The sequence below is a fragment of the Pelophylax lessonae genome, assembly GCF_965119305.1.
Source record: "Pelophylax lessonae genome assembly, chromosome: 3".
NCBI classification, from domain to species: Eukaryota; Metazoa; Chordata; class Amphibia; order Anura; family Ranidae; genus Pelophylax; species Pelophylax lessonae.
The window spans coordinates 687,336,551-687,348,215 of record NC_138770.1 but is presented as its reverse complement, the minus strand read 5'-3'; the positions used below and the strand labels follow the sequence as shown (position 1 = coordinate 687,348,215).

The 11,665-nt window shown below is 50.9% G+C and overlaps 1 protein-coding gene across 1 annotated transcript in view; it reads right to left on the bottom strand.

Annotated features, from left to right (window-relative positions):
- Positions 1-212: 212 nt before the first annotated feature.
- LOC309549020 (WD repeat-containing protein 43-like) overlaps positions 213-11,665 on the bottom strand; it is a 53,654-nt gene continuing 42,201 nt past the window's right edge. Inside the window, exons 13-18 of the mRNA XM_082248962.1 lie at positions 10,160-10,191; positions 8,113-8,176; positions 6,025-6,138; positions 5,276-5,342; positions 4,187-4,236; positions 213-762 (exon numbers count right to left, since the gene is read on the bottom strand). Of these exons, the coding sequence (XP_082105088.1) occupies positions 631-762; positions 4,187-4,236; positions 5,276-5,342; positions 6,025-6,138; positions 8,113-8,176; positions 10,160-10,191 (459 nt within the window). The 3' untranslated portion in view covers positions 213-630. The remainder of the gene's footprint in view (positions 763-4,186; positions 4,237-5,275; positions 5,343-6,024; positions 6,139-8,112; positions 8,177-10,159; positions 10,192-11,665) is intronic.

Below are 11,665 nucleotides of genomic sequence, written 5' to 3'. Positions count from 1 at the left end.
TTGTTCACTTTCATTTTAAAATAAATGCACAAAAATAAGCCAATGATAGATTTTATGTAAAAATCAGCACAAGAGTAAAAATTAAATAGCTGGAGAATGGACAAGCGGTGATCGAGTTCCACGCTCGATTGGCTCAACCTCTTACGTTCGACATCTGGGACTGAAAAGAAAACTCATGGCTTGGGTTGCTTGGAAAAAAAAATAAAGTTTGTTCAGTTCCTTTGTGATGCTGAGGAACAGTGAAATGTCCGAGAAATTTCGCCATTTCCCACAAATTCTGGTTGCTACCAATTTGCCGCCAACTAATGAAATGAAACCAAGAACACTATTCGGGGTGTCACATGGTGGGGGAGGGGGGAAATGAGCGCAGAAATGTACATGGAAATTAACCGAAGGTTATGGAGGAAACATCGGAGGATGGTCTGGACTAGTTGTTGAAGAGGTTCGGAACAGGGAGGGCGGATGGGATTCTCGGTGAAAAGGCCGATGTGGTTAAACATTCTGTAGGTTGGTCTGGGCTCCCAATCTTGCTGTCGCCCATCTTCCAGCACAGCTGCGGAGAGTCTGCACAGTGAGGGGCCGGACAGTTTGGAGACTATAGAACAATCTTCCCTTCTACGGGAAAACCTGCTATTCTTCTTCGCTTTCATTCCCGGGATCTCCGTCAGAATCACCATTTACTTTGTCAGCGTTCATGTCCTCCACCGAATCTTCCGATGTCTCAGATTCCCCATCATCCTCCTCTTCCTCCTCCCAATTATCCTAAGAACAATGAAAAATTTTTAAAGATCTGTAATTAAACCCAACTCCCAGACCCAGACCGCCCGACTCCCAGACCCAGACCGCCCGACTCCCAGACCCAGCCAGCCCACTCCCAGACCCAGCCAGGCGCCCGGCCCGACTCCCAGACCCAGCCAGGCGCCCGGCCCGACTCCCAGACCCAGCCAGGCGCCCGGCCCAACTCCCAGACCCAGCCAGGCGCCCGGCCCAACTCCCAGACCCAGCCAGGCGCCCGGCCCAACTCCCAGACCCAGCCAGGCGCCCGGCCCAACTCCCAGACCCAGCCAGGCGCCCGGCCCAACTCCCAGACCCAGCCAGGCGCCCGGCCCAACTCCCAGACCCAGCCAGGCGCCCGGCCCAACTCCCAGACCCAGCCAGGCGCCCGGCCCAACTCCCAGACCCAGCCAGGCGCCCGGCCCAACTCCCAGACCCAGCCAGGCGCCCGGCCCAACTCCCAGACCCAGCCAGGCGCCCGGCCCAACTCCCAGACCCAGCCAGGCGCCCGGCCCAACTCCCAGACCCAGCCAGGCGCCCGGCCCAACTCCCAGACCCAGCCAGGCGCCCGGCCCAACTCCCAGACCCAGCCAGGCGCCCGGCCCAACTCCCAGACAAAGCAGGTGCCTTTTGCCAGACCCAAATAAAAGCAGTGAGCGCAGCAGTGACATCCCTCAGGGGTGGGTTCAATAGCACTGCACTCACAGCATGTCCCCTGTGCCCAGCATTGACATCTAGTGGTAAAAAGGAATTAATGCGGGGGGTTCAGCTCTGGATAAGGGGGAGAGTATATCAGCAAAAGTTGTTTCCATTTTCACTGCTACTAGAAAACATGATAATCCTGAACTGGGCTTTAATAAGCAAACCGCTAAATTGTATACATTTAAACTGTTCCAAATCTAAAAAGAATTACAAATTTTGACCTTCTATCCCTAACAGCCAGTACACAACCAGCTTCCTGGAACTTTCCTGCAGCACGGCTTGGACAAGAATACAATCCCAGCCTGCTGACTCAGCAGTGAGGTCATCCCCCTGCTGACCCATCAATATCTGGTCAAAGAAGCAGAGGCCCGGATTGGCCAAGATAAAGATAAATACATGTACCCAATACTAGCTGCACTACCCTGCAGCAAACTACAAAATGGCATGAAATGCAGGGGGTGAGAGCTCACATTGGGATCCAAACCCCAAATCAACGTTCCAGGCCTTCCCCACAGTGTGGTGTCTGGGTACGGCTCCCTGAGGGGAAGAAACCAAAATTAAAGAGGAGCTCCCCCCAAAAAGTTAAAGTCAGCAGCTACAAATATTGTAGCTGCTGACTCTTAACCACTTCCCGCCCGCCCTATTACAGATTGACGGCGGGAATGTGGTTGAGTTATCCTGACCGGACGTCATATGACGGCGGCAGGATAACTCCGCTCTGGGCGCCCCCCGGGGGCGCGCAGAGCGGCGATCGGTGATGCGAGGTGTCAGTCTGACACCCTGCATCTCCGATCTCGGTAAAGAGCCTCTGACGGAGGCTCTTTACCATGTGATCAGCCGTGTCCAATCACGGCTGGTCACATAGTAAATAGGAACAGCCGTTGATCGGCTTTCCTTAGTTCGTGCCTGACAGGCACGAGTAAAGGAGCGCCGATCGGCGGCTCCCCTGACAGGGGGGGGGGTCGGCACTGGTAATCAGATCATTGATTACCAGTGCAGACCCTCGGGGGGGGGATGCCACTAGATCCACCAGGGATGCCCACTATGACCCCAGGGATGCCCACTATGACCCCAGGGATGCCCACTATGGCCACCAGGGATGGCAATCAGGGCTCAGGGAGCCCCCCATTGCCCTCCCCATCAGTGATGCCCACCAGTGTCCTCCCTATCAGTGCTGCCCACAAGTGCCCATCACTGCCATCCTTTAATGTCGCCCACCAGTGCCCATTATTGCCCACCAGTGCCGCCTATCAGTGCCCATTAGTGCCCATCAGTGCCGCCTGTCAGTGCCGATCAGTGCCGCCCATCAGTGCCCATCAGTGCCCACCAGTGCCGCCTATCAGTGCCCATTAGTGCCCGTCAGTGCCACCTATCAATGCCCGTCAGTGCCACCTATCAGTGTCCATCAATGCCGCCTATCAGTGCCCAGCAGTGCCGCCTATCAGTGCCCACCAATGCTGCATATCTGTGCTACCTATCAGTGCCACATATCAGTGCCTATCAGTGCCGCATATCAGTGCCGCCTATCAGTGCCACCTATCAGTGCCACCTATCAGTGCCACCTATCAGTGCCACCCCATCAGTGCCTCCTCATCAGTGCCTGTCAGTGCAGTCTCATCAGTGCTCATCAGTGCAGGAAAAAAATTATTTATTTACAAAATTGTATAACATAAACAAAATTTTTTTTTTTTTTTTTTAAACTTTTCGGTCTTTTTTTATTTGTTTAGCAAAAAGTAAAAATCGCAGAGGTGATCAAATACCACCAAAAGAAAGCTCTATTTGTGGGGGGAAAATGACATAAATTTGGTGAAGGTACAGTGTTGCATGACCGCGCAATTTGTCATTCAAAATGCAACAGCGCTAAAAGGGGAAAATTGGCCTGGGCGGGAAGGGAGGGAAGTGCCCTGTATTAAAGTGGTTAAGGACAATTACCTGTCCAGAGATCCCAGTGATGTCCTCAACCAAACCGATTCTGCAATGGGCTTCGGGTGCCGGCATCTGAAGCAAGGGAAACAAAGTGATGCCTTGCGGCTTCACAGCCGTTTCCTCCTGCGCATGCACAAACTGCGCTGCACCTTGTGAATGGTCCCGTAGTCTTCTGGGACAATCAGAAGATGGAAGGGGAGCTAGGTGGTGAACGTCTGGCTCATTTTGCCGTATTGATCTTAGCTAGAAGTGGGAGCCGATACCTGTCCAAACCAGGTACCCACCGCCCCCATCCCAACATGGCGGTGAGGGGTGCAAACAAGTGGAGATCCGCTTTATATAACCTAAGCAAAGAGTGATTCATCTGTGGGGCAGAAGGGGACAATTACTATAGGACACTAGCAAAAAAAAAACTGACGATATGGGGTGGGTCTATAGGGGAGGCACCCAGGGGGCGTGTCCTCAAAAGCTTTGCCAGTGTCCTATCACCTGAAGGCACAAAGCTATAATCCAGGGTCTAGGGGGAAAAATAAAAAAAACTCAGCCTGTGTCCCGTACAATTAAGATTTTTTTTACTTGAAAAAGAAAATTGATGACAAGGCAAGGAAAAGAAAACCATTTTAAAAGATGCAACTTATGTTGCAATACTCCCCTCCAATCCAGAGCTGTACGGTGCGCAAGCAATTCACATTTCAGCGGTTTCAAGAGACATGCGATCGATTTATTCAGAGAATTCATGGCAATCGGATCAATGCGAGACTCCGACCAACACTAAAATACTCACATCAGAGTCCATATTCTGCTCCTCCTCTCCAGACTCCTCATCTGAAGACTCTGCAACACAAAAACAAAACGTCTTACCATAGAGTGTCAGCCTCCCCCCGCCTTACCATAGAGTGTCAGCCTCCCCCCGCCTTACCATAGAGCGTCAGCCTCCCCCCGCCTTACCATAGAGCGTCAGCCTCCCCCCGCCTTACCATAGAGCGTCAGCCTCCCCCCGCCTTACCATAGAGCGTCAGCCTCCCCCCGCCTTACCAGAGTGTCAGCCTCCCCCCGCCTTACCAGAGTGTCAGCCTCCCCCCGCCTTACCAGAGTGTCAGCCTCCCCCCGCCTTACCAGAGTGTCAGCCTCCCCCCCGCCTTAACATAGAGTGTCAGCCTCCCCCCCGCCTTACCAGAGTGTCAGCCTCCCCCCGCCTTACCAGAGTGTCAGCCTCCCCCCGCCTTACCAGAGTGTCAGCCTCCCCCCGCCTTACCAGAGTGTCAGCCTCCCCCCGCCTTACCATAGAGTGTCAGCCTCCCCCCCGCCTTACCATAGAGTGTCAGCCTCCCCCCGCCTTACCATAGAGTGTCAGCCTCCCCCCGCCTTACCACAGAGTGTCAGCCTCCCCCCGCCTTACCACAGAGTGTCAGCCTCCCCCCGCCTTACCACAGAGTGTCAGCCTCCCCCCGCCTTACCAGAGTGTCAGCCTCCCCCCGCCTTACCAGAGTGTCAGCCTCCCCCCGCCTTACCAGAGTGTCAGCCTCCCCCCGCCTTACCATAGAGTGTCAGCCTCCCACCGGCCTTACCACAGAGTGCCAGCCTCCCCCCCCCCCCGCCTTACCACAGAGCGCCAGCCTCCCCCCCCCCCGCCTTACCATAGAGTGTCAGCCTCCCCCAAGGTATACAAATAGACATGCCATAAATGTCATCAGTGTAACGTCACTGTCATTGCATTTGACAGGCTGCAGGCGATCGCCTATAAGCTTCAACTGAGTCCTAGGCAGAGAATGGCACCCGAATTCACCTCCCTCTTCCATCCACATGCACCCACCCAAGCTTTGTTCTGCTCTTTAAACTAAACCACCCCCCCATGGATAATGGATGATCTCACCTTCCTCATACACGACTTGGGCCTCTTGGTTAGCTTGTATCCTCTGTGAGATCTCAGATGCGGCCACCTAGAGCAAAACAAGAAAACCCATCAGGACCGGAGGAGAACCATCACTGCAGTGTCCCCATACATTTCTCCATCAGGACCGGAGGAGAACCATCACTGCAGTGTCCCCATACATTTCTCCATCAGGACCGGAGGAGAACCATCACTGCAGTGTCCCCATACATTTCTCCATCAGGACCGGAGGAGAACCATCACTGCAGTGTCCCCATACATTTCTCCATCAGGACCGGAGGAGAACCATCACTGCGGTGTCCCCATACATTTCTCCATCAGGACCAGAGAACCATCACTGCAGTGTCCCCATACATTTCTCCATCAGGACCGGAGAACCATCACTGCAGTGTCCCCATACATTTCTCCATCAGGAGCAGAGGAGAACCATCACTGCAGTGTCCCCATACATTTCTCCATCAGGACCGGAGAACCATCACTGCAGTGTCCCCATACATTTCTCCATCAGGACCGGAGGAGAACCATCACTGCAGTGTCCCCATACATTTCTCCATCAGGACCGGAGAACCATCACTGCAGTGTCCCCATACATTGCTCCATCAGGACCGGAGGAGAACCATCACTGCAGTGTCCCCATACATTGCTCCATCTGCACCCGTATAATGGATCAAATACTCATTACTGGGATTAGGGAAAAGCCCATCCTCCTCCTCCCAGACCCGCCGTCTCACCTGTGTGATGAGAAGATAAAGCTTTCCATTCAGTCGGGACATTTTATGCAGAGTCTTCACCCGCGTCTCCATGAGCTGATAGAGGGACCCGAGCTGAGGGACCAGATCCGGTAACTGCAAGACACCAGAAAGAAGGAGATCAAACTAGGAACATGGGACCACCTGTAAGAGGTTTTAGGAGCCTGTGGGGGCAGCGCTCTCCTGTATGTGGGGGGGGGGGGGGGGGGGGTGGGGGTGGGGGTCCAGTGCTCTCCTGTAGGAGGGTGACATGCTGGGGAAGCAGCTTAGGGTGTTGACACCAGACTCAAACTATTGATTTGCAAGGCCAGTGACGATACTGGATTGGAGTCTTTAAACACTGGCCGACCGCCCAACGTGCATCGGCTGCGGCAAGTTGGCTCCATTACGCAAAAATCACATACCCCTAGGTCATTTTGTTGAATAGCCACTAGGGGGCAGGTGCCATTGCACGCTGATTGGACAGAGGGGGGAAGCCAACCAGCGGGTTTGGCAGACCTGATGTCCGCCAGCCACCTGCGATCATTCCGGAAAGAGGCAGAACAGCGGTCTACCTATGTAAACAAGGCAGATCGCTGTTCTGACAGGGGCGAAAATAGAGATCTTGTGTTTCTGTGAAGCAGGTACATGGATCTCTGTCTTCCCCCAGTCAGAGCACCCCCCCCCCACAGTTAGCAAGCACTCCCTAGGGACACATTTAACCCTTTGATTGCCCTGCTGTTAACCCCTTCCCTGCCAGTACAGTGACGTTGCATATTTTTAGCACTGATCACTGCAATGTCACTGTTTTTTAAAATTCAATTTAGGCCAATATGTATGCTGCTGCATACGTTAAAAAGAACTCCCATAAGTGTATATTGATTGGTCTGCGCAAAGGTTATAGCGTCTACAATACATGTATGGCCTGTCTATGGGATATTTTTATGCCATTGTTTTTTTTTACTAGTAATAGTGGTCATCAATTTTTAGAAGGACTGCGGACCATTCGGACACCCAACACCTTTTTTGGGGGGACCAGTGACCGTGATCAGTTCTAAAAAAATACACTGTCACTGTACAGAGACTGGCTGGGAAGGGGTTACCCATCAGGGGTAATCATAGGGTTAAATGTTTTCCTAAGGCAGTGATGCGGAACCTTGGCACCCCCAGATTTTTTGGAACTACATTTCCCATGATGCTCATCTTCAATGCAGAGTGCATAAGCATCATAGGAAATGTAGTTTCAAAACATCTGAGGGGCCACGGTTCCCCATCACTGCCCTAAGGGGTGCTTTCTAACTATGTGGGGGGAGGTGCTCTGACGGGGGGGGGGGGGGAGTCAGAGATCCGTGTTCCTCCGTGTTGCAGGAATGAAAGATCTCCATCTTCCCATCAAAACGGCGATTTGCATCGTTTACATAGACAGACCACTGTTCTGGCTCTCAGGAATGACCGCGGGTGGCCGGCGGACAGCGAAAACGACTTTGGGTGCAGACAGTGGGTCAGCCCAGACCTGCTGATTGGACAGAGGGGGAGCCAATCCCGCAGGTGCGCGCCCTCTAGTGGCTACTGCACAAAATGACACAGATACGTGATTTCGTATAATAGAGCCGATCTGCCGCAGTAAATTTACGTTAGGTGGTCGTCAAGTGGCAGCAGTGACATAAAACTTTTTTTTGTAATTTGTATATATGCACAATAATTATTCTTTTTGGAATCAGACGTTTATATTCATAATTTCACAAGGTCCGTTCCTTCACAGCGTGGAGAATAGTTTCACACTTTATCCTCCCTACCTGGGATGACACCAGGAGCCGCCTATTGGAAGATGAGTCACCAAAAGACAGGGACAGAGTGTCGGTATTGCCATGGCTGGTATAACTTCTACCTGCAACCTGTAAACGTTTAGATGGCTGTCTTGCAGGTAGAAGGCCTGTCTTGCAGTTGGATAGAGCACCCCACTGTAGCTGGAGGGCAGTTATGGGATAAGAGCCGGAGGTGGGGGATGGGGAGAGGAGTCATTTTCCGGGTCTCCATATTTGGCAGAAAGGTTCACAGTTGTGTAATACAATGGCCAGGAAAACCACTTACCGAAGAAAGATAGGACGCGTGATTAACGAGAACCGACTTCATCCATCGTACCATCAATATGGCACTATAGAGGAGAGAGAGGAGAGATTAGAGAGCAGAGCCGGGATGATGGAAGCCTTCATGTGTTTATTTGGCACTACACGCCATTTCACTATTCCTATACTATTTAGGAGCTCTTTAGCTGTTGCCTTATGGCTGATCAGATGTAGCAGATTTGCAACATTCAATAAATGCTTGTAAAATAAAGTGATTGTAAACCTCAGACATGAAATCTGAACAAAGCACATCCCTCTATAGCAGTGATGGGGAACCTTGGCACCCCAGATGTTTTGGAATTACATTTCCTATGATGCTCCAGCACTCTACAGTGTAGTTGGGCATCATGGGAAATGTAATTCCAAAACATCTGGGGTGCCAAGGTTCCCCATCACTGCTCTATAGTGTGTACTTCTCTCAGTCCAGAGCACCAAGTGCCATCTCTGTCTGCTGCCGCCTTCCTGTGCATGAGTCACTTATGACAAGTTTTCCTGACACCAAGAGATAAGGGTGACAGGGAGGGAGCTCCAGCACACAGCTTGTGAATGAAAGCCTCAGCTCTTATTCCTTTGTGGGGGGGGTCCCCTTCCTGCCAATCAGCTCTTCGAGCTCTCCACACTGAGCTCTGCAGAGAAACTTCAGCTCTCCACCCTCTTTTTTAAGAACAGATTATAAATTCAGCACTTTGCATGGACGTATAGAAGAGAAGACTGCAAGTAAGCAGGTACAACTTATGTAGGAGGTTTTAACTTGTGTATCACCTGAGGACAGTCACTTCACTGGGTATAAGGAAGGGTTTACAACCACTTTAAGACAACTGATAATGCTTTTATTTCAATCCCCTTCGTTGTGGGAATTTAAATATACAAGGGGTCTTTAAAAAGTTTCTGTACTTTATATTTAGTAGAGTTTACAAAAAGTGCGGAAACTATTTGAAGAACCCTCATAGTAAGAGGTTTGCAGACACTTGGCCACACTTCTTTATACAAGCTTGTTGGACATCTCATTCCAAAGTCATGGTCATTACTATGGAGTTGCCCCCTTTGTGGTTAGAAGACTTCCCACAGGATTTTAGAGTGTCTATGGGGACTTGTGAGGTCAGGTATGGATGTTGGGGGGGTAAACCCTTTTACAGTTGACATTCCATTACCAAAGGTGTTCAGTAGGGTTGGGGTTAGGGCTCTGGTAAGAGTTCCACCAAACCAGTCACACCATGTCTTTAAGGAGTTTTCTCCACTGTTCTGGGAAGATTTTCCACAAGACTTGAGGGAATTTGTGCAGTCAGGTACTGATGTTGGATGTGAAGATCTGGATCACAATCGGCGTTCCAATTCACCCCAAAATATGATCAGTAGGGATAAGGTCAGGGCTCTGTACAGGACGCTCAAGTTCCTCCACACCAACTGGTCACATGTCTTTATGGAGTTGGTGTTGTACACGGGGGGGGGGGGGGGGGAGTCACTCATGCTGGAACGGAGAAGTGTCTTCACCAAACTGAGGCAATTGTGCTCTTCCAGCTCCTCAACCTCAGTGCTCCAGAAGCACCAACAGACCAGGATACAGGAATTTTCCTTAGATTAAAAAAAGCTGTGAAACGCCAAGCTACTGAGTGAAAACATGGCCTGTTGGGCTGAAGTCACCAAACCCCCCCCCCCCCCCCCCCCCGTCAACCCAGGTCTTCAGGGCGCTGGGCCAAACCCCTGTCAACCCAGGTCTTCAGGGCGCTGCCGTTGGTACTCAGGGGCACAATTGTCTTTATACAATGGAGGTTTAACAGGACCCATGAACGCCATTGGGTGGGGGGTTCACATACTTTTGCATACATAGTAGATGTGATGGTCAAGTGTCCACAAACATTTGCCTAGTGTACACAGGTATTTTAATTGACTGCCAGGAATTGTATAGATATTCCTCCAAGAACACGTTGGGTAACATTCTACTTCTCAGTGAAAACCAGAGACCAATTTAAACTGGGAAAATAGGTTCCAAATAAATCAGAACATGTCCTCACCTGGACGGATGTCCTTGTAACCTTTTGGTGAGCTGAAAAACAAAAAAGATTTAATATGAAGCAGCTGCACAAACCTACGTTACTTCTGAATAAGAATTTCATCAGTCTCACTGCTTACAGGACCGGTACACTGGTACACTAAGATCTTTCCACCATAACCGATAAAAAGGACACCGGAACCAAAGGAACATGTAGGCGGTCCCTGCTGACCTCTAGGAAAATGCCAACTGCCTGGTAGATTGCAATTCATTCTTAAACCCTTTCTTGCCATCTTTTCATGCCATTACGCCTGGTGGGGGGGGGGGGGGGGGGGGGTTAGAAAGGTTTGTCTGATGAAGTGACCACACTATGACCTATGACTGTCCCAGTAGTCACATGATCAGAAGCCTGTCCCGCAAACATCGGATTAATGGGGGGAACAGGATATTGATCACTGTGCTGGGTGCGTGCACAGAGACCTCGGCCACCCATTGGCGCATACAGTGCATCCAGAAATTTCACAGAGCTTCACTTTTTCCACATTTTACGTTTATTCCAAAATTGATTAAATTAACACCCTTTGCCCAATACTTTGGTGAAGCTCCTTTGGCACCAATTCCAGCCTCCAGTATTTCTGAGTATGATGCTACAAGCTTGGCACTCCTATTTTTGGGCAGTTTCTCCCATTCTTCTTTGCAGGACCTCTCAAGATCCATCAGGTTGGATGGGGGAGGGTCGTGCACAGCCATTTCTCAGATCTCTCCAGAGAATCGGGTTCAAGTCTGGGCCACCCAAAGGCATTAAGAGTTGTCCATAGCCACTCCTTTGTTATCTTGGCTGTGTGCTTAGGGTCGTTGTCCTGTCCCCCTTCACCCCAGTCTGAGGTCCAGAGCGCTCTGGAGAAGGTTTTTATCAAGGATGTCTCTGTAAATTGCTGCATTCATCTTTCCCTCCATCCTGACTAGTCTCCCAGTTCCTGCCACTGAACAACATCCTCACAGCATGATGCTGCCACCACCATGCTTCACAGTAGAAGTGTAGTAGTACACCATGCTTGTACTGTATTGGAGAGATGAGTGGTACCCATTTCCTCCAGACACAGCACTTGCCATTCAGGTCAAAAAGAGTTCAATCTCTTTAATCAGAGCAGAGAATTTTGCGTCTTATGGTCAGAGTCCTTCAGGTGGCTTTTGGCAAACTCCAGGCGAACTGTCATGTGCCTTTTACTGAGTGACGGCTTCCGTCCGACGACTCTATACCCAACAGGCCTGATTGGTGGAGTGCTGCAGAAATGGTTCTTGTGGAAGGTTCTCCTTTCCACAGAAATATTGGCGCCATGTCAGAGTGACCATCGGGTTCTTGGTCACCTCCCTGCCCAAGGCCCCCCTCCCCCGATTGCTCAGTTTGGCCGGACAGCCCGCTCTAGGAAGAGTGCTGGTGGTTCAAAATTTCCTCCATTTACAGATGATTGAGTTCACTGTGCTCATTGGGACCCTCAATGCTGCAGAAAGGTTTCTGTACCTCCAT